The sequence below is a fragment of the Perognathus longimembris genome, chromosome 3 (assembly GCF_023159225.1).
Source record: "Perognathus longimembris pacificus isolate PPM17 chromosome 3, ASM2315922v1, whole genome shotgun sequence".
Taxonomy (NCBI): domain Eukaryota; kingdom Metazoa; phylum Chordata; class Mammalia; order Rodentia; family Heteromyidae; genus Perognathus; species Perognathus longimembris.
Genome location: NC_063163.1, coordinates 49,642,244 through 49,664,084, shown reverse-complemented (window position 1 = coordinate 49,664,084; position 21,841 = coordinate 49,642,244). Strand labels below are relative to the sequence as shown.

Genomic DNA, 21,841 nt, shown 5'->3' with positions numbered 1-21,841 from the left:
AAAAAGTCTCAATAATATAACAAGCTCTTCAGGAATGCTCCCCCTGGGCTATTTACAGCTGGAATGTCTGCTTTGTTAATATCTTGCTGATTTGTGTCTCAGGCAGGCACTGTGCCAGCTGAGCCACTCTTCCTGACTATCTTTTCTCTAGAACAGTTCAGGGTACTTTACTCTGACAAACATTTCCATTCTGAACTACAGTCACCAACCAGGCTCTCTCCCCAGCCCACATCTTCAAACACAGTGAAGTCTCATGCTTTGGATTTCCTTTTCTTCCCAAATCACCCCTTATCAAGAAATCAGGGGTGTGTGCTAGGGGCTCAAGCCAAGAATCTGAGCTGTTCAGGAGGCTGAGAGCTGAGGATCACAGTTCAGTCCAAGAGACTCTTATCTACAATTAACTAGCGAAAGCCAGACACAAAGGTATGGCTCAAGTGCTAGATCACAAGCCTTGAGCAGAAAAAGTTAAGGGAGAGTACCCTCCCTATATTCAAGCCCATGTATGAACATACACACATATACATACACACACACAGAAATAGTACCTACAGCGTTTTTCTTCATTGTATGAAGGCACAACAACAGAAAGCTGTTTGGTTGGGGGGTCCCAGATGCTGGGCAGAGTTTCCTTCTGGCCTTTGGCATTTACGAAGAACTTTTCTTCTTCATGTTGGTGGAGTGCTGGCATTTTGGTAGCAGTTATAAATGCAACAACGGAAATCTAGTAGACATGCATGTAAAAAAATTACGGTATACTGACCTTTTAAACATATCTGCTCTTAATAGAACTTTATCATTTACACATTTTAATAGAATATTCATTGTTACTTTTTGGTTCATTAATAATGGTCTAGGGGGGACTCCAAACTTAGCCAGTCCCCTTTTATGACCTGATGATCGTCCTTTGTCCCATTAGTTAGGTGCTAATGCTTCAGGACACCTTCACCTCTCTGCTGTCCTTTCCCAGGTCTTTGACCTCTTGACTGTTCCTCCTATGTGATGGGAAACAGTGGCTACAGGAAATCCAATCTACTCCGAGATGCCTTGAACCTGCTTCTGCAGTGCACATACATGCACACCTGCATGGTGAACATGCACAGCACTTCCCCACAGTGCACACATAGCAAGGACCCTTCCCCATCAGAGGCCCACATGTGACAGGGAACAAGTTCACACTGCAGCTAAGCCCTGTGGGGTGAAGGCAGATTTCCTATTCAGGACCAGAGAGATGCATCCTATATTAAAGGGAAGGTTGCCCTAACCGCCACACTAGGGGCCTGGGAGTAATATAGAAGACTATATTTCATACTTATCTTAAATTTGAACTCACAGATGTTCCGGTAAGGTATAAAACTCCTAATCTAGACTGGAGGTGTATATCAAGTAGATTGAGTGCCAGCCATGAGCAAAACAAGCCAAAGAACTCAACGGACTGAGTTCAAGCCCCAGAACCAGCAAAGCACCAAAGCAAAGCAAACCCTCTGCAGTCTCCCTGCTAGCTGTACTTGGTATCTCTGGAGATAAGTCATTCATTATAATGTTGTTCTTATCATATGCTGTCTGCTTTCAAAATAACTATTCTGTAAATCTTAGGAATTTTACAGTTTTTATTTGGATGGCTTTTAATTTTCCAGACTTCTGCTTAATGGAAGCGTAAGGCAGTGGCCACACTAGCGGCTGCAGCCCCATGGTGCTTGCCTACACTACGGCTCCTGAATTCCACTTCCCACTAATTGCAACAGGGGCTCCCAAAAGGATGGCTGATGGCTGATTTGGGTTCGAGGCAAGAAACTACAACAGCAGAATGGCATCCACGCAGAAAGCAAATCTATTAGCAATAATCAGGGCTGTGCCAAAGGAAAAAAGCAGTCAGTTTGAAGGTATTCCTGCTGGCCTAGGAGAGAATAGTATGACAAAGAATTATTATAATAGATTAAACCAGTGAAAACATTTAAACCATGAATTGTAACACTGATCATTTTTTTGCTGGAAGCTGGTGGCTCATGTCTGTAAATCCTAGTTACAAAGGAGGCTGAGATCTGGGGATTGTGATTGAAAGCCAGTTTCAGCAGGAAAGTACATAAAAACTGGCTCAAGGGTAAAGTTCCAATCCTGAATGAGAAAAATAAGGGATGGCACCCAGGCCCTGAGTTCAAGCCTCAGTACAGGCAAAAAAAACAAAAAAAACAGGTCAGTTTTTTTTTTGTTTTTTTTTAAGATGTCAGAGAACAACTTCATTCTTTAAAAACAAGACTTTAAATATAAAAAGTATTTGAAGGTAACCGGATAATTGAGGCTGAGATACTTTCATTATAAAGTTTTAGAAAATAAACGGGAATGAATGATGCGAGGAAGAATTTCCAGTTTGCAATGCCAACGCACAGTAAAACAAAGCATTTAGGTAAGGACCATCCGTGACTGCTAAAAATCAATCGTTAAAATCAATGCTTGATTACCAATGTTGCAGCTGGCAGGGCAGGCCAGCAACACAGAAGCCACAGACTCAACACCAGATATACCCATCTGTCATTCCTCTCAGACACAAGAGGAAGGAGTCAACATCCTTCACATGTTGTCATTCATTACAAAAGCAAACATGAGTTTAATTAAGTATCCAGTTCAGAACACCAGGAAGTCTGTGGGACAGAGGAGGATATACTTAAAGGCCCCAAGAGACAAGGAATACAGACTCTAAGAAAGGCTATAGAAACAAGCAGAGGACTATGGGGACCTTCTTTTTTTTTTTTTTTTTAAGGCTAAAGTACTAACCTTAAGCAAAAAAAAAAAAAAAAAAAAAAAAAGCTCAGGGATAGCACCCAGGGCCTGAGTTCAAGCCCCAGGACTCGCACAAAACAACAAAACTAAAAGACATGTGTGGGACAGCTGAGGGCATGTAAACTGACAGTGTTAGAAATTTCAGAAGAGTGGCTAAATTAAAAAAAAAAATCTGCACTTGGGGTGACAGTGAAGATGCATTATATACATAAACTCCTTTGCTAAATGCAACTCCTTTGTACAACTACCGTTGTACAACTACTTGAAGAGAACGAAAAAGGACCCTGCACTTTATGGCAGATTTTAAAGTGTTTTGTGTGTGTGTGTGTGCGCGTGCGCGCGCGCGCATGTCCTTGTGCTGGGGCTTACACTCAAGGCCTAGATGTTGTCCCTCAGCTTTTTTGCTCAATGCTGGTACTCTATCACTTGATCCACATGACTGCTTCTGCCTTTCTGTTGGTTAATTGAAGGGAGAAGTGGACTTTTCTGCTTGGGCTGAATTTGAACCTCAATCCTCAGTTCTCAGTCTCCTAAGTACCTAGGATTACAAGAATGAGACTGTAGGTTTATAGCAGGCCCTCCCTCCCTCCCTTCCTCTCTTCCTCCCTTCCTTCTTTCCTTCCTGTGCTGGGGTTTGGGACTCAGGGCCTGAGCACTGTCCCTGCCTTCTTTTTGTTCAAGGCTAGCACTCCACCACAGCGCCCCTTCTGGCTTTCTGTATATATGTGGTGCTGAGGAATCGAACGCAGGGCTTCATGTATATGAGGCAAGCACTCACCACTAGGCCATATTCCCAGCCCCTAGGTAGGGTTCTTATACAAACAAATACTAATGATTTACAGCTAAAATGTTTTGTTTTTTTCTTTAAAAATAATCCAACTAGCTACTCAGGAGGTTGAGAACTGAGGATTGCAGTTTGAAGTCAGTCCTGGCAAGAAAGTCCATGAGGTTCTTACTTTCAATTAAACACCAGAAAAATCACAAGTTGAGTGAGCTGTGGCTCAAAGTAAGGAATGGAACCTAGGGCTTTATGCATGATAGGTGAGCACTCTACCACTAAGCTACGTTCCCAGCTCCAGGAAACAAAGTTTGATTACTTTAAACATATATCTCTAATCTGCATCCTGTCTAGTAAAATAAAACACCATCACTTATGTCACATTTATGCTGTTCCAAAGATCAAACAGTGAGTACAATTCCTCCCTGTAGCCAATAGCCAATGAAAGGGACCTTACTATCCAGCTAGGATAATCAAATCCTGTCAGTACAACCTGTAAATCTGGGGCACAGATTAAAAGCAAAGCAGTCTCCATCTAGTGCTGTGTCAAACTCTGCTCCACCACAACCCTGGAGGAAGACACGCCAGCAAAAGAGGGCTCTCCTCTCACCCAGACACAAACCAACCAAAAGGTCAGGGCATTGCCTTTCCCCCAGCAACACTGTCCCTAAGCTGTCCATTCCTAAATTCTCTGGGAACAGGGGTGAACGTCCTGGCAGAGCACCCCAATGCCAGGGAGACTGAAATCCGCTCAGTTCACCATCAGGATGGCAGGCTCCACGTAAATTCCATGGCAGTGAGTTCGACCTTGGTACCCACCCCTTACAGACCACCAGCCAGAGCTCGCCACGGTTCGCATCTGTATTCCCAGAGCAATGGTAACAAACCCACGAGGGTGTTCAACCTTGGGGCGTCAAGGACCTCCAGGGCAAAGAAGGTACCAGGACCAGGCCTGGGGCCTGCCTCGCTTACCCTGCATCCCTACTGGCCCCTCCGGACTCACGGATCCATCCCCCCCGCCTCGTCGCCCAAGGCAATCTCGGGGGGACCCAGAGCTCATGTGTTGGGGAGATTGGGGGGTGGGGAGCCAGAACTGTCCGGGCTTCAGGCCTGGGACCAGGGAGCAGAGTGCAAGGCCAGGTGGGCGCGTGTGTAGGCTCTGGGCACACCGGGGGGGAGGGGGGCAGCACCGAAGGAAAGGAGGAAGAGGAAGCCCTGGAGAGAAACTCGGGGGGTGAGGCGGGGGAAGCAGGGCGCAAAGGGTCCCCTCCCAGAGCGGGCGGCAGAGCCACGTGCGTGCAGGCCGCGCGGGTCCCCTTCCCCCGGTGCTCACCAGTAGCAGGGCGGTGGCCGCCAGCGCCACGCCGAGCACTGCCAGCTGCAGCAGGAGCGGAGCCATCCTCCTAGCGGGGCCGCCGGCGCCCGCCCGTGCCGCCCCGCACCCTATCCAGCACCAACACACACGCGGAAGCGCGCTGCGGGGCCCCGCCCCCCCTCCGCCCTCCCGGGAGGACGCCCGCCGCCCGCAGCGCCCCCTGGCGGCCAGGCTCGGCCTCGACTCGACCCGCGCTGGCCACATACACACACAGCGCCCCCGCGCGGCAACGGAGGAGAGGCGCAGGCGAAACTGGGAAGATACAGAAGCCACCAGACGTCCCACGCTCTTGTGAAATTTCTGATAGATTTCAGCTAGTAGTGTCCGTTCAGTTGGACTTTTCAGATACACAGCTAGCAGTTTTTAACAGCCTCGTGGATATATAAACCCTCACACTATACAAGGCATTCGTTGGAAGCCTTCGGTATGGAAGGATGGACCTCCACCTTATCATCCCCTCTCCCCCCCCCATCAAGCAAGACACCAGGTGCGCGCTCAAGTGCTTGTCTGCAGTAGGGCCTAGGCTCAGCTGAAAGCCCCCTCCCCAGGAGGGGCATTCCATTCTGGGCCTGGTTAAGGACACTGCCCTCGGCCTCCAAGAAACCATAACCTAGCACCTGCCTTTGCACCCTCCTCCTTCAACCTAGGCGGAGCATTCCATTCTGGGCCTTTTATGTATACACACACATATATTAAACAGTTGTAAAATAAAACGCTAACCATTTTGACTACCTTAAAGCGTGCAATGCACTAACTAGTGTTAGGTACAGCCACAAGGTTGTGCAGTCGCCATCGTCATCTCCAAAACTTTCTGATACCTCCAGTTGATCACTAATCAGTAAGGACTGCTCTTTAATCAGTAATTAACAATATACACGGCTTGGGGTCGAGTCTGCCAATAGCTGCTAATGTGATATTGAAAAATCAAGTCAGGCGGTCGGTGGTTTATCCGGCAACGCTGTCTGGGAGGAATCGGTGGAACGTTCACGTTTCTCCCAGGGGAGATTCCGAGGGGAGGACACGGTCACACCCAACCCCTAACAGCTGCAGACACCAAAACTGATGGCCTTAGTTTATCCTAAGCGACGCTTCTCTTAGCAGCAGATTCGTCAAAATACATCCCAGACCTAGAAACCGAGAGATACCTGCCAGGATACCTGACAGAAGCCAGGCGGGGCCATGGGTAGCCTGCCTGGGTGGGAGGGAGGCGGTCCCAATGTGGCCCTGCCTTCGGTTACGGAGGCCGGCATTAGTGTTGAAAGTGCGGCTGCGGCTGCGGCGGTCTGCGCAGGCGCGTCGCGCGGGCGGGAAGATGGCGGCCGGGTTCAAGTGAGTGTCGGCGGCCTCTGGCCTCGTGTTGAATCTTAGCGGGGTCCCTTTATCCTTAGCTGCGAGGCTGGCTCTGCTCCGGTCCTGTCCCGGGAGGCGGCTGGCGGGAGTGCACGCAGGGACGCGGCCGGGGAACGCGGCCTTTCCCACGTGGGGGCGAGCGGACGGGACAGGGGCGGGCCCGAGCGCGGGGGCGCGCGGGGGACCGCGGGGTGCGCCTTCCAGTCCTTTGCAGTCACCCGGAACGTCGCTGCTTAGGAAATCAATCCTCTTTGGAAGGGTTTGTTGCTGTTGCTTGTTTTTGTTCCACTCCGGTGAAGCCAAATGCGCTCTCAGAAAGTTTGTAAGCGCACGAAATAAGACTCCAAAGGGAACCCACGATGCCGAAGTAGTTATCTTGTAGACCTGCCAATTCATCACACGCACGTTTTAATATTAACTTTCAAAAACAAGATCTGTGGCTTTAGTAAATTCCTGGGGTTTCAAAATAACCGTGAGCCCCGCAACTAGAAACACGGAAACACCTGTGATGCCCGAGGTGGTTCAAGTGGCAGGTGCTGCTACTTATTACTGAAAGGACAGGTCCCAGGCCATCCCAGAGGACCATCCCAGAGATAATCACAGACAGGAGAAGAAGGTTCATAAGTAGGTTTATTAGTGGGGCCATCGTTCCCACGGGAGAGGGAGCTACATGGCGTCTGTACCTTATCTAGGTGGCAGCTTCTCTCTCTGGGGGTAAAGGGGAAGTAGGTAGGTAGTGAGTAGGAGTGGCTTATTAGGTATGGGTGGATCTGGGGGCTAGTTGGAGGAGCTGAGGACCTGAGGACCTGAGGACCTGAGGCTAGGGAAATGCTAACAATTACTATTCCGCTTTTATCATCCGCAGTCTTGAGGCAAGCGTAACGCATTTCATTTGCAGTGCAAATGAAGATAGTTTCTTCACTATCGCTAGTTTCCCGAGTCCTGTTTCAGAGTGGGATGGATGTGACTTATTTTATAAACACCTAGGTGAAACTTCTTAAAATGATGTCAGAGGGCACAAGACTCTGATCCTAAGTACTTGCTACAAAAAGGCTATCTACATTTTATAATTACTTAGAAACTACAACATAGACATCTTTAACTTTGATGTAATTTTAACATGTTTCAGGACTGTGGAACCTCTGGAGTATTACAGGAGATTTCTTGTGAGTACATAGTTTATGCTTTTTTTTTTTTTTTTTGGTGTTCGTTCTCTGGCTTGAACCCAGGTCAAGGCTGGTACTCTTACCTCTTGAGCCACATTTCATTTTAATCACAATATGAGATGTGTCTTTTAAAGACAAATTTTACCTAATTCATCTTGATGAGATTTAGTTTCCCCTTGTTATATAAAACATATATACAATTATTTTTTTATTAACCATTTAGAAAGAAAACTGTCGTCCAGATGGAAGAGAACTCGGCGAATTTCGAACCACTACTGTCAACATAGGTAAGCTCTGTTTTTATTTTTCTTCTACAGTTATCCCAGGCTTCAGCTTTGTGCCCCTGAAGCAATTTTTCATGCAGATTCTACTATGTCTGTGGGATCTGATGGTTTTGTGTTAGAAATTTTGACTGTACAATAGCTCGGTGACTAAGAAATGATTAGATCAGATTCGCAGAGAGCAAATTATTCTTAAACACTAGTTTTAAATAGCAATACTGCTTTAGAACCAACAACTTAAACTTAGTATAAAATTTCATAGGCCTCTGAGATGTGTAGCTAGATAATTATACATAGCAAAAAGTTTTTCTACACAATTCTGTGCCCTTTTTCCAATAATTTTTTAATACCATACTTTTCAGGTTCAATTTCTACAGCAGATGGTTCTGCTTTAGTCAAGCTGGGAAATACGACAGTAATTTGTGGAGTTAAAGCGGTAGGTTTAATAACATTAATTAGATGGCCTATTGGCATTTAACTTACCAAATTAGTTTCAAATATCTACTAGACTGTAATGTACACCTATAATTCTTTTTGTTGATTAACAAATAAAAGCGATTTTGTCTCAGTGTGTGGTACTGGAATTTGAAATTGGGACTCTGTACTTGCTAAGCAGGTACTCTCCCATTAAGCCACACCTCCAGTGCATGTGTCATTATTTTTACTAACTTAACATCTTCAGATGACTGGAATGCTGCTGCTTTAAGATAGTAACAATGCGGGCTGGGGATATAGCCTAGTGGCAAGAGTGCCTGCCTCGGATACACGAGGCCCTAGGTTCGATTCCCCAGCACCACATATACAGAAAACGGCCAGAAGCGGCGCTGTGGCTCAAGTGGCAGAGTGCTAGCCTTGAGCGGGAAGAAGCCAGGGACAGTGCTCAGGCCCTGAGTCCAAGGCCCAGGACTGGCCAAAAAAAAAAAAAAAAAAAAAAAAGATAGTAACAATGCGACAGGTATCAGTAGTTCACCCTTGTAATCCTAGCTGCTCAGGAGGCTGACACCTGGAGGTTTCAGGCTTGAAACCACCCTGGGCAGAAAGTCTGATACTATTTGTAATTAACCTGTCCAAAACAAAACAAAAACCCCTAGACTTTTCTTTGGATGTGTAGTTTTAAGTGGCAGAGCACCAGCTGTGAGCAAGTCACCTGAGCAAGCATGAGGCCCTGAATTCAAATCCTTGTACTGGGGCACATACAGAAGAATATAGTTAAATTGTTTTAGAAATTAATTTTCTTTTGGCCAGTGATGGCCTTTTAAGACTGCTTGAAAGAGAAGTTGAAGGAATAGTAGGTATCATTACTAAGTACTGGTTGTTCCAGATACCTGATTAGGTGCTTTACAGAATTATCCAGTTTCCATCTCTTATTCAACAGTTGAGTTAAGGAGGCTTGTAAGTAGAGTCCAGACATAAATCTAATTCTAAAGCCTATGCATTTTCTTTTTTTTTCTTTTTTTGCCAGTCCAGGGGTTTGAACTCAGGGCCTGAGCACTGTCTCTGGCTTCTTTTTGCTCAAGGCTAGCACTCTACCACTTGAGTTATAGCACCACTTCTGGCTTTTTCTATATCTGTGGTGCTGAGGAATCAAACCCAGGGTTTCATGTATGCGAGGCAAGCACTCTACCAGTAGGCTATATTCCCAGCCCCCTATGCATGCATTTTTGACTATATTGTTATTTAACCAAAGTTGAGATGATAATTAGTAAGGTTTGAGCACTTACCCCTTGCCAGATTTTATGCTAGCAACCTAAGGGTATCACCTCTTTAGACCCTCATTAGTTGTCTTTAGGAGTGGGCACTGCTACTCTGCCAATTTGGTAGGTGAAGAATTTGTAAGTGGGAGCTTAAATAACTTGCTCAACATCTTGCAGCAACTCAAGTATGGGTCTGCCATTTGAATTAGCAATTCAGGGCTTTTACTCTCAATGACTAGGCCCTAAATATGGCGAGCCAGTGTTACTAGTGGAGTACATTCAGATTCTTGGCTTACAAATGAAGATGGGGGAGAAGCTCAATGAATAGTTTTTATGTTCTTGGCACACTGGGGTTTTAACTCACGGCTTTGAGTTTGCTAGGTAGAGCTTGTCTGGACCACGGTCCCATTTTTGCTTCCCATTGCAGCTGGGATGACAGATGTGCACTACTGAGCCCAGCTATCTAAAAGGACCTCCCCCCCCACCCCCCCGCAGTGCTGGTAAGCAGCACGTGGTCCACTATGCTATACTGTCATTAGCAGAGTTATTGTGAGGGATCAGTGCTTACTTCAGACCCTTGATACAGTTCCTTATAAATGATGGCCAAAATGTCCTCGCAATTTCTAGTTTTCTTTTTCTTCATTTGTTTGCTTATGTAGGAATTTGCAGCACCACCAACGGATGCCCCTGATAAAGGATATGTTGGTAAGCTGAAAGATTTTATAATTATAACACAGATACCTTAGCATGTTTAGTGCTAATAGTTGTAATCTCTAATTTGCAAATAGGAGGAATAATGCTAGCTCCCAAAGTTTTCTTTATGTGTATCAGGTGATATCTCAGTGACAGTGAATTTCATAAATTTAACTTGGCAAACCAAGAAAATAAATTTTTTAGTGAAGGCGCTATCTTTACAACCTTGGAGAAAGTCTATTCTCAGGTTCATTTTACATCACTGGTATTTTTCTTGTCTTGGATCATGTTTTTTTTGAGAAAACCACATTTTTAAAAATGCAAATAAGAGTTGAGTGAGAGCAGAGTAGCTATCTTGTTAGATTTAGGTATTTTGAAAGAAATCAGAAAAATTTTTGTAATGGATTCTGGATTAATGCCTAACATTAGAAAAGCATACATTTCTTTTCCTCTAAGCCTGGGAGTCTTGAAAGACCATAAGGAGTAATTTAAGGTTACATGTCCATGACCACGATCACCTGGGCCGTAGCTGAATCTGAACGAGAAGGGAGAGTTCAGTTCTTAGCTGCAGTATTTCTTTCAGTACCTAACGTGGATCTACCACCTCTGTGTTCATCGCGATTTCGGGCTGGACCTCCAGGAGAAGAGGCCCAAGTGGCTAGCCAGTTCATTGCGGATGTCATTGAAAAGTAAGACCATCATGATGACATTTTACTGCATTCATTTGCTAATGCCTTTTCACCTTTCATGTAACTGTATTTTGTCATTAAATCTAGTTCACAGATAATTCAGAAAGAAGACTTGTGCATTTCTCCGGGAAAGGTAAGAAAGCACAGAGCAGCAATGACCTTTTACTAATTCCGAGCGTGTGCGTGCGTGTGTGTGTGTGTGTGTGTGTACCAGGAAATCCAGCTACAATATCCTTAAAATATGGAGATAGTAAGAGCTTGTGTGGAATTCTGGGGGTAAAAAAAAATGTCTTGTAATACCCTCCAAAGTGTGTGCCACTGCATACTGCTAAAAACAAACTTTGGCTTTTATCTGGGGGCAATAATTTAAGATAAGGTAATTTCTCTGTTCCCTTTAAGAAAAAGGGAAGCTGATGCTGGTGGCTTAGGCCTGTAATCCTAGCTACTCTGGTGGCCAAGATCTAAGGATCCAGTTATCTCCAAATAACCAGCAAGAAGCCAGAAGTGGAGCTGTGGTTCAAATGGTGGAGAGCCAGCCTTTGAGTGAAAAAGTTAAGGAATAGTGTTCAGGCCTTGGGTAAAGCCCCAGTACTCCCAAAAAAGTAGTATTCCATATAGCATATAATTTTTGATTGTGACTACATTTAATACTCATGGTAGAACCCTTTGAACTCAGAATTAGGTTAAGACCTAGTGAATGTTTTCCTGCTAGATTTAGTTTCTACAGCCTCCTTTTCCTTACAAAGTTTTCTGTGGAAAAGTACATTTTGAGCTTCAGTTAGGGCTTTGTGAAACCACTTCCCTCATGTGCTGATCTAGCAGCAAGAGTGTAGATGTCCTCTACTTTTATAGTTGCCTTGAGGAAAATGGCCATGTCATGTTGGTAGTGTGAAACCAGCTCTTTGTTTTCTACTTAATAAAGGCAAAATATTTTGGAAGTGTTTAGCCCTTGGTTTTAAATGTAAGCATACACAATGTGCTGCCCATCAGAAGCTTTAATTTCTTTTTGTGTGAACTGTTTTAGCTTGCTTGGGTTCTATACTGTGATCTCATCTGCCTCGACTATGATGGGAACATTTTGGATGCCTGTACATTTGCCTTGTTAACGGCTCTAAAAAATGGTAGGTATAACCCAATGGCGGTATTTCCACTAGTGGTTCAAGTGTTGTTTTTTGGAAACATTTGCTGTTCATTTGCTCAAAACTTTTAAAAGTTGAGATTGTGTGTTTCAAAATAATGAACTGACTTACTGACATGATCTTCCAAATGTACAGATGTGATGAAGGCCTTGAGTAGTGTTACCCTGACTATATTCATCTGTTAGATGGTAGTACAGTCCTTCCCAAAATAGGAGTGATGGGGGAATGAAAGCTCTAATTAGTCTAGGTGGTTAAGGAACAGGTGTTCTTCAGGTTCTTTATGTATTGCCAGGAGGAAGAATGGATCCTATTGTCTTACACATAAGGCCATAAATTTTTTCTGGGTGGGGATTACTGGTGTTTGAACTTAGGGCATCCAGCTTGCTAGGTAGGCACTCTCCACTTGAGCCATGCCTCTGACCCTTTTATGAGTTATTTTTCAGATAGGATCTATGTTTTTGTCCATGGTTGGCTTTGGACTGTGATCCTTCTACCTATGCCTCCCAGTAGCTGGGATTACAATCACATCTATCATATGCCATCATACTTTTTTCTTTTCTTTTTGAGATGGGGTCTTGCTAACCTTTTGCCCCAGCTGGTCTGGAACCGTGATCCTCCGAATCTCCACCTCTTGAGTAGCTGGGATGCAGGGGTAAGATATTAGGCGCCTTGCCTAAATGTTAGTTTGAATAGTAAAGTTTTAGTAAGGAGTATAGGTAGACTTTCAGGATTTCAGTTACTTGTGTATATTCCCTATCATTACATTGCTGAATTGATAGTACAGCTAATTGAAGTCCTGCATGAGGCCCATGCGTGTAAGTCCTGTACTCTGGAGGCTTCGGTTAGGAGGATTGACGTTCCTGGGCTATATATTGAGACCCTGATTCAAAAACAAAACCTAAGACACAACCACAAACAAAATAAAAACAAAATCCCCTTGAATAGGAGGTAGAAGATGTAATTAACATCAGCATTACAATAGTAGTAGTTATTAAAGCAAGGATTTAAATCTTGCTTACACCACTGCAGGTTTGTTTCCTTAATTTGCAATAAAATAGGAATGATAGTATTCAATTTATTATGTGTCAGTGACAAAGAGGTGAAAATGTTTAAAACAGTACCTGGCATATAGAAAGTAGTACACATTTGATTTCTTAAACTTGAAAGTTACTCTTACTGTTCTATACTTTTTTTTTGGTGCTGGTCCTGGGGCTTGAACTTAGGACCTGAGCTCTGTCTCTCAGCTTTTACTCAGTGATGGTACTCTACCACTTGAGCCACATCTCCACTTCCTTTTTTGAGATAGGAGTCTTGCACTTTCCTGCTGGATTGCTTTCAAACCTCAATCCTCAGATTTCAGCCTCCTGAGTAGCTAGGATTATAGGAGTGAACCACTGGTACCAGCTCTAAAACATTTTTTTTTTTAAAGGATGCTCTGGACAAATTGAGGGAAAAGTGAGTTAAGGAAGCATAGAAACTATTTCTTATATGCAATAGAGGCTTACTTTACATACTTGCTCTTTTCTAGTACAGCTGCCTGAAGTCACTATAAATGAAGAAACTGCTTTAGCACAAGTTAATTTAAAGAAGAAAAGTTATTTGAATATTAGAACACATCCAGTTGCAACTTCCTTTGCTGTGTTTGATGAGTAAGTTAATTAAATACATTTAAAGACTGTAGTCAAGATTAAGGTAATTAATGGCTTAGCTTACTCTTAAGAAATTCTCAAGGTGACCAAACATTCTTGTTTGCGCTGGACAATTATTTTCTGTCAACCTTTTCATTTCAAAGGCATTCTAATGTGTAGTTTCCTTATTTGTTACAACTTTTTACTATTCCTGTGTAATTTTTTTTTTTTTTTGTATTGGCGTTTGACCTTAGGGCTTCACACTTGCTGTGCTTGCTTGATGCTCTTGTTACCTGGCCCTTGCCTCTAGCCTGGTTTTTTACAGGCTAATTGGGGATGAGTTTGTAAGACTTTTCTGCCTGGGCTGGTTTCAAATCAATGTGGCTTAGTGGTAGAGTGCTTGCCTAGTATGCATGAACCCCTGTGTTCGATTCCTCAGCACCACATGCACAGAAAAAGCCAGAAGTGGCACTATGGCTCAAGAGGTAGAGTGCTGTCCTTGGGCAAAAAGAAGCCAGGGACAGTGCTCAGGCCCTGAATCCAAGCCCCAGGACTGGCAAAAAAAAAAAAAAAAAAAAAAGTCAAATCACAGTCCTCCAAATCTCAGCTTCCTGAGGAACTATGATTACAGGTGTGAGCCATAGGTGTCTGGCTATCTGTAATCTTAATTTTACGTTCTTTCTCCAATGTTCTACTTGGGTAGCGTTTGCCAACAACTTATATTTAAGAGCCATTATTGTTTTTAACAAGTTGCTACTTTTTCCCTCTTCTAGGTCTTTATAAGCTATGCTAAAATGCAAGTACTGTGTCTACTATTTTTTTTTTTTAGAGTAAAATCTGTTTCCTGATTTGATAACCTACACTTTTTTTTTAAATAGCACTTTGCTAATAGTTGATCCTACTGGAGAAGAAGAACGTCTGGCAACAGGAACTTTAACAGTAGTAATGGACGAGGAAAGCAGGCTCTGTTGTCTTCACAAACCAGGCATGTCCCTGTCACTTCAGTTCCAACATACGTAATGTAGATGCATACTCAGGGGGGGCTTTAAAGAGGGCTATATGGAATATAGATGTTTATTATTATTTATGTTTATTTGCTAACTCAAGTTAAATTTCTCTATATCAGTGGTTCTTGAATTTATAGCACAAGTGAGACTCTTTTGGAGACCCTGCTAAATTCTAACTTGCAAACTTTAGTGCTATACCACCAATTCACATTATCAAAGTTTTTTGTAATCTGATCTGTTAAGATTATAAACTTAAGATAACTGGAAGATTAAGTGTTGGCATAATTTTTCAGGTGGAAGTGGGCTGACTGGTGCTAAACTTCAGGACTGTATGAGTCGTGCTGTTACAAGACACAAAGAAGTAAAAAAATTAATGGATGAAGTAATTAAGAGTATAAAACCCAAATAAACAGCCACCACAGTTTCAAAAGATTTGTAAAAACTGTATTTGTTATTCTGTCTACAAACTTTTATACTAAATAAATACCAAACTACATTCTTCTGAAAGTGGTTTCTTCTATTTCTTAGGTCACCTCCATACATATTATGTATAGTGAAACCATTTTAAAAAGCAATGACTTAGGCAAACCAACCCCTAGTTAAACCATTTCCCTGCTTTTATTTAAAAAAAAAAAACCCACAGGGTTGTGCTTTTGTATAAAGTTTATACACCTTAAAAAACAAGTAGAAACAACTGACTCAATGCTCTTGTGTTTTTAAAAAAGAGAAAATATAAAAACTCAGAATTTTGGAGTGGTTGATGTGCCTTTCTTCATTTTACTTTTTGACTGGCTGCCTGAATGACGATGATGATGTAGCTGAGCTGTTTGTGCTGCCGCTGCTGCCATAGCCATTTGATGCTGCAAGAATCGCAACTGCTGCAAAAGAGAGGGAAAATCCAGTTAAGTTAAATGCAAGCAGGTAGGGAAAGGTGCTTTCCTGAGAGGTGAAAACCATAAAACCGAAAAGGAGAAAGCACCAAGATAACAAAAAAGGGACTATAACACATCAGGACAATGCACAGTCAAACAGCACCAGTGGCACAGAAGCCTGCTGAAGGCTTTAAAAAGGATTCTTTGCAACCTTCACAATTATGTGTTACTTAGCTCTACCACTCTACTGCAGTAACTCAGCAACTTCAGTTACCATTTTGTTTTTTAGTGATAGTTTATAGCAAAGTAAAACCACATACCAAGGTTCAACACTCTAATATGCCAACTTTCCTTTTTTAAAATAACAGTATAACATTTACTAAAATAGTATGACATCTAACAGAAATACTTTTCTGCAGCACAAAAATATTAGAAAGTTAACAATTGGACTATTTCAAAGTATCCTGCAAACTTAGATGTACGTAAATGTGCCACCCACCAGCACTTGAAGGGTATTTCAGTTAGGGAGTTATGACCTATGTGTTTTAAGTACATTCAGTGCTCCAAGTTGAATGAAATATCAGACTTTTTACTAAGTTATTCAATTACTGCACTGTCTGAAAAGTCAATCTAAACCTAATGCAAGGTATTTGAGGCACTTTTGGAGCTGAGTATCTTAAATATGTAATCAGAGTGAAGTTGCTGGATTACTTGTATCTGTTGCTGCTGCTGTTGAAAGGCAGAGGAGAGCTGGAATCTCTGCTGAGGAAGGCTTTGCTCAGGTCTGTTCTCGGCAGAGCCAAGCTGAGACAACACTACAGAGAGGAGAAGGGGAAAGCAGGCCAGTCAAAAAGTTTGAAGGCTACCAGAGTTAGAAAAGGACAACACAGAAAATGAAATAGAAAAAGTTAGCAGCATGATTAATCTTAAGTATCAAATCACAGACATTTCAGAATAAATTTAGTCTCCTGTTAGTTGAGGATATCGCTGATGATGGAACTCTGGACATGGAGAAGGAAGGGAATACACATGTGCCAAGCAAGGCATCGTTGTATCCCTCTGGAGCCTCAACGAAAGCCTTCTTAAACCACATTCTTCTTAAATGTGCCCATTGAAGTGTGAAAGAGGAAAGAAGAAATTCAAACTTCTAACAAAACAAGTACACAGGCTTTGAATAAGAGATGTGATAACCTCAGTACTGATGGTAATGCACTAATATTTTATTACTTGTTCAGTTGACAGGAGCCCTCATGTACAGGTAAGAAGTTTTAGGTATGTCTGTATGTTTATAGAATCATTCAATGTAATTAGTAACAAGCTCAGAGCTAGAAATACCCTCATGATATTTTACCTTAAGAGTTCTTTCCAGTACGCTATATGATAGTTATTTTGGAAAATGTATAATGTGTATAGCAGAGTAAACTTCCATTTGGAAAACTAGCTCTAATTAGAACTTGATATTTACTTATTTTTAAACAAAAACCTTGATTATTTCATCAAAAAGGACTTAAGATAGTCAGAAATGAAGCTGAACTGAAATCTAAAGGCATCCTAGTAAACCCAGTGATAAAACTTTGATATGTTCACTCATCAAAAATCCTCAAATTATCAAAGCTGTCTTATACATGAGATTACTCATTCTAGATAAATGTAGAATTCAAATTATTATCAATTAACAAGATAATATTTACTGTCTTCCTTTACTGTTGAAAGCAATTGAGTTGCCATTTCATTTTTTTACAAGTGACAAGTGGCTTATAGAACTTACGTTACTGACCATAACACTTAGGTCATTTAATTAAAAGCCATGACAATGAGGCAAGAGTACACAAAAATAGGGAAAGGTAGCCTCAAGTGTTTAGGAAAACTGAAGAATTAAGGCAATTCTCAAAACATTATAAGCTAGTTAGCTTCCTAGTAAGTTCACTAATTATATAAAAATTTTCTAGCAAACTGTACCACTAGGAAAACAACTATTTTATGTAAGTCAAAGCTCTGAGTTGTAAAACTTATGACAAAATTTCACCCAGTCAATATAATAGTTTACAGATTAAATACATTTTGCCAATCACTGCTCACAAGGGAAGCAAAAGAAAATAATTCAGAAAAATATGAAGCAAAGAATATACATACCAGCTGCCTGTGACTGCATAAAACTTCCTACTCCAGTAAGGTTAATAACAGCAGCTTGCTGAGCAGATAAGGCCTGTTCTTGACTACTTGAACCTTGTTCAGAACCCTGAATTAAAAATTTAAAAAAAGTAATAAATGATTTATGCAAAGAGTAAAAACAATTTTGAGTTGGTGAAAGAATTTTTTTTTCTACACCGAGGGGAAAAAAATCTACATTAGGTCTTGTTAAAGAAGTAACGTAAGGAAAATACTACTACACAAGTACAATTAGCAAGAATTAAAAGAAAAAATATTTTTAGAACTGAATCTATTTATTGTTTAATGGTATATTCTAATCCCTAGGACTTTTTTGAGAAGTTTCTTATTTGCTGCCCTAAGATTTTTTTTGTGTGTTAATAAAACATTTTTTAAAGCTTCAAACACTCTGAAATACAGTACTGGAGTGTCTTAGCCAGCAGAGGAACTTAGGAAAGTAGAAGGCATACACAGTTTGTAAAGGAAAAAAGTAACCTCATGTAATTGGTATGAATGTCTATGTATAAGATAACTGGGAATCTGTAGGGGGGTGGGGAACAAGTATATTTAAAAGGATTGTAAAATAGAAGAGATCAGCCAATACCTGAGCACTACCATCACAGAATTTGCTGACACAAAATAAAAGATGAAAACAGACCATTTTCTGGGCCATAAAACAAACCTCAACAAAGTTACAGCATGTGTAATGACCCCAGTGATTTAAACTAGAAACCAATGTGGAAATGCCCAAATGTTTAGCCATCATGTGTAAAGCCCATTTAAAGAGGAATTCACAAATTACAGAACATTCTAGGGAGTGAAAATGAGATAATATATGAAAATTTGTGAAGAGCAGCTTAAGCAGTACTGAAAAGGAAATGAATAACATTAAATGCTTTAGAAAGTTAGGTACCAATGGTTATATCTGTAATCCTAGCTACTCAGGAGGCCAAGATAGGAAGAACCACAGCTCAAAGCCAGTCAAAGCAGAAAGATTGCTAGACTTCATCTCCAAAATCACTAGTAAAAACCTGTGTTGAAAGCATGGCTCAAGTGATGTAGTGCCAATCTAGCAATCAAGATGAGCAAATGTGAGGCCCTGGGTTCAAATCCCAGTAAGGACAAAAAGTTTAGAAAAGGTCTTAACCCAATAATCTCAGATTCTGCTTTAAGATAACCAAGAAACATCAAGAGATATATTAAAGAAATCAGCTGGGCACTGGAGGCTCACTCTTGTAATTCTAGCTATGCAGGAGGCCTCCGAGGAGCACAGTTTGAAGTTAGCCTGGACAGGGAAGTCTTGAGACTTTTATCTCCAATTAACCACCTAAAATCCCCAAGTGGAGCTGTGGCTCAAGTGGTAGAGTAATATCCTTAAGCAGAAAAGCTCAAGGACACTGCCTAGGCCCTGAGTTATAGCTCCAGGACCAGCACACATTAAAAAGAAAACATTAAGAGAAATAAATCAGACCTAAATCTACACAATGAAGGGCCCATAAGATATGGAAACACCAATTGTGACACATACCAAACTGAAAATACTAAACTGTGAAGACAAACACCTCTAAGCAAAATGACTAAAATAAACATCCTTACAAAAACTGCCATTAGACTAATCAAAATATAAAAGATAAGACAAAGAAGCATTTTCAGTAAATCTTAGAGAAAAACATAGGTAAAAAAGTTTCACAACTCTGGACTTGTATTTCCTCAATGACTGCCCCAAACCAAACCAAGCCAAACCACCCCCTTGCCCCCAAGATCAAAAAAACAAAAAAGAGATATTTTAAAAAGTTCTAGAAATCTGTTGCAAAATGTGAGTATCTTTTACTCTACCACTCTTCACACTTAAAAATGGATGAAATGTGTATTTTATTACATAAAATGAATAGAAAGAAAGCAAATGAATTTTAATAGCTAAGTTAGTCCTCATTGTGTTAATAAAGAAAAATTGTACGTATCCATTCTAAGAAATAAAGGATGAACTTTATCCACTGCAAGTTGACTGAGGAGAACTGTCTAAAGAACTGATAGTGAATGTTTTATGTTTTTAATTATGAGCTAAGAAAAACTTTTGGGGATGGGACCCAAGAATCAGTCTTCTTAGTTTACCAGATGATTCCAAAGGATAGCCAAAGTTCAAAAATACTTGTGGTAGTAGTCTTTCGACTTTAATTGACACAGCTCTTGCTTAATTTCATTGTGTTTGGAATGTATAGTACTGGCTTTTGTCTATCCCATTATCCTATACTTTATGACAATAGAGGTAACTTCCCAAAGGGAAGACTGGATAGAAATACATGTTATAGAAGTAGAAAGCCTGGGGCTGGGAATATGGCCTAGTGGCAAGAGTGCTTGCCTCATATATATGAAACCCTGGGTTCGATTCTCCAGCACCACATATATAGAAAACGGCCAGAAGTGGCGCTGTGGCTCAAGTGGCAGAGTGCTAGCCTTGAGCAAAAAGAAGCCAGGGACAGTGCTCATGCCCTGAGTCCAAGGCCCAGGACTGGCAAAAAAAAAAAAAAAGTAGAAAGCCTGGCACTGCTACTCATTGTATGCCTTTATGTTATTTATCTGAACTCTATTCTTATCAAGCAAGACGGATGTATCTATTCAGAATGATACTCACTAAAAATAGGTAACCAATGGCTGACAGCTACTATTGCTAATAAAATATAGGAAATGTTAGTTTCAACAAATTAAATAAAACCACTTAAAATACATAGAGAATATGTCCTAAATTCTATGGCAAAAATACAGGTAAGGGTTAAACAACCCCATACCTGTTCCCCTGGCTGTTGAGGACTAGGAGTTGTGGGCTGCTGAGGTTGTTGTGGTGCATACTGAGAGAGTTGCTGCTGCTGCTGCTGCTGCTGCTGGAGGGTGTTAAAAATGAGCGAACCACCAGGAAGCTATTCAAGAATACAAACAAGAATTAGTCACCCATGTTTGCATTTATTTTTTACATGAAATATTCTACAAATATTTGTAGAGCTTTTAATTACATGCCAGGCCCTCTTTTAGGTGCTGAGGAACACGGTGAACTAAAAGCAAAACAGGCTGTAGATAAAGCTTGGACAGAGTATGTACCTAGCGCTCACAAGTGCATGGGGTGCATGTGTGCACATGCACATAGCCACCTCATGAAACTTCCCAGAAAACAATTCCTTCCCTGCAGGGAAAAAAAAAGTTGCTTGCCCTAAAAAAGATCAGCTTAGAGATAATTTTTAAAGTGCTATTACTATGGATTCAAAAATACTGTTACTATTTGGCCATACTGAGGACTGAACTTAGGGATTGGTGCTTTTAAAGGCAAGTGTTCTATCAGTTGAGCCATGCCTCCAGCCCTTTCACCCAGGCCAACTTAAGCTTTGATTCTCCTAGCTTTGTTTCCTCATGTCATTGGAGATAACAGATATGTGCCATCAGATACGTGCTGAGACGGAGTCTGTGAACCTTTATGCTGAGGCTGGACTTGAACTGTGATTCCCTGATCTCTACGTTGCAAGTAACTAAGATTATTAATACTCTTAAACATAGTTAATAGTAAGCTATCCAAAGTATTATTATTTTCTTTTATGTAGGTCCGAGGACTTGAACTCAGGGCTGGGCAATGTCCCTTAGCTTTTTTTGCTTAAGACTAGAGCTGCATCATTTAAGCCATAGCACTGCTTCCAGCTTTTTGGTGGTTAATTGGACATAAGAATCTCAAGGACTTTCCTTCCTGGGCTGGCTTCAAACACAATCCTAAAATCTCAACCTCCTGAGGATTACAGGATTGAGCAACTAGCACCCAGCCATCCTATTATATTTTTTATTTACCCTCCTTATATATCAATAGAAAATAGTAATAAATGCATTAAATACACCAGGCATAGTGGCACATTACTGTAATTTCAGTAGTTGACAGGCTTACGAGATGGATTAGAAGTTGGAAGGCAACTGAGTTACAAAGGAAGAGATCCTGACTCAGGGCCTGGGCACTGTCCCCAAGCTTGTATGCTCAAGGCTAGCAATGTACCACCTGAGCCACAGAGCCACTTCTGGCTTTTCTGTTTATGTGGTCCTGAGAAATCCAACTCAAGGCTTCATGCACACTAAGGCAAACAATCTACCACTAAGCCCCATTCCCAGCCCAAGTACTTTTTTTTCTAGCTGGGCCAAAAAACCAAAACCACATGGATTTTCATGTGACATAGTTAGAAATTCTGAAGCTAGTAAGAAACTGAGTTAGATCTCCTTT

General features: G+C 41.5%; 3 protein-coding genes across 19 annotated transcripts in view; 1 reads left to right on the top strand and 2 right to left on the bottom strand.

Moving 5' to 3' along the window:
• The window catches only part of Alg5 (ALG5 dolichyl-phosphate beta-glucosyltransferase), a 32,377-nt gene extending 27,347 nt beyond the window's left edge, over positions 1 to 5,030 (bottom strand). Inside the window, exons 1-2 of the mRNA XM_048341493.1 lie at positions 4,887 to 5,030; positions 550 to 721 (exon numbers count right to left, since the gene is read on the bottom strand). Of these exons, the coding sequence (XP_048197450.1) occupies positions 550 to 721; positions 4,887 to 4,952 (238 nt within the window). The 5' untranslated portion in view covers positions 4,953 to 5,030. The remainder of the gene's footprint in view (positions 1 to 549; positions 722 to 4,886) is intronic.
• A 1,171-nt stretch (positions 5,031 to 6,201) lies between these two features.
• Positions 6,202 to 15,071, top strand: Exosc8 (exosome component 8). The gene is made up of 11 exons (XM_048341494.1): positions 6,202 to 6,257; positions 7,408 to 7,444; positions 7,668 to 7,731; positions 8,088 to 8,161; positions 10,079 to 10,124; positions 10,696 to 10,801; positions 10,889 to 10,934; positions 11,826 to 11,922; positions 13,469 to 13,589; positions 14,447 to 14,553; positions 14,869 to 15,071. Exons 1-11 carry the CDS (start codon positions 6,241 to 6,243, stop codon positions 14,982 to 14,984), a joined length of 831 nt encoding a protein of 276 aa, XP_048197451.1. The 5' UTR covers positions 6,202 to 6,240; the 3' UTR covers positions 14,985 to 15,071.
• A 98-nt stretch (positions 15,072 to 15,169) lies between these two features.
• Supt20h (SPT20 homolog, SAGA complex component) overlaps positions 15,170 to 21,841 on the bottom strand; it is a 47,634-nt gene continuing 40,962 nt past the window's right edge. For 10 of the 17 annotated variants that reach the window (XM_048341473.1, XM_048341479.1, XM_048341486.1 and 7 more), the window contains 4 exons: positions 20,382 to 20,510; positions 17,581 to 17,686; positions 16,159 to 16,262; positions 15,170 to 15,453 (listed from right to left, as the gene is read on the bottom strand). In XM_048341473.1, coding sequence (XP_048197430.1) covers positions 15,316 to 15,453; positions 16,159 to 16,262; positions 17,581 to 17,686; positions 20,382 to 20,510 — 477 coding nt within the window. In that variant the 3' untranslated portion in view covers positions 15,170 to 15,315. The remainder of the gene's footprint in view (positions 15,454 to 16,158; positions 16,263 to 17,580; positions 17,687 to 20,381; positions 20,511 to 21,841) is intronic. The other 7 variants (XM_048341483.1, XM_048341490.1, XM_048341485.1 and 4 more) reach the window with 3 other exon arrangements.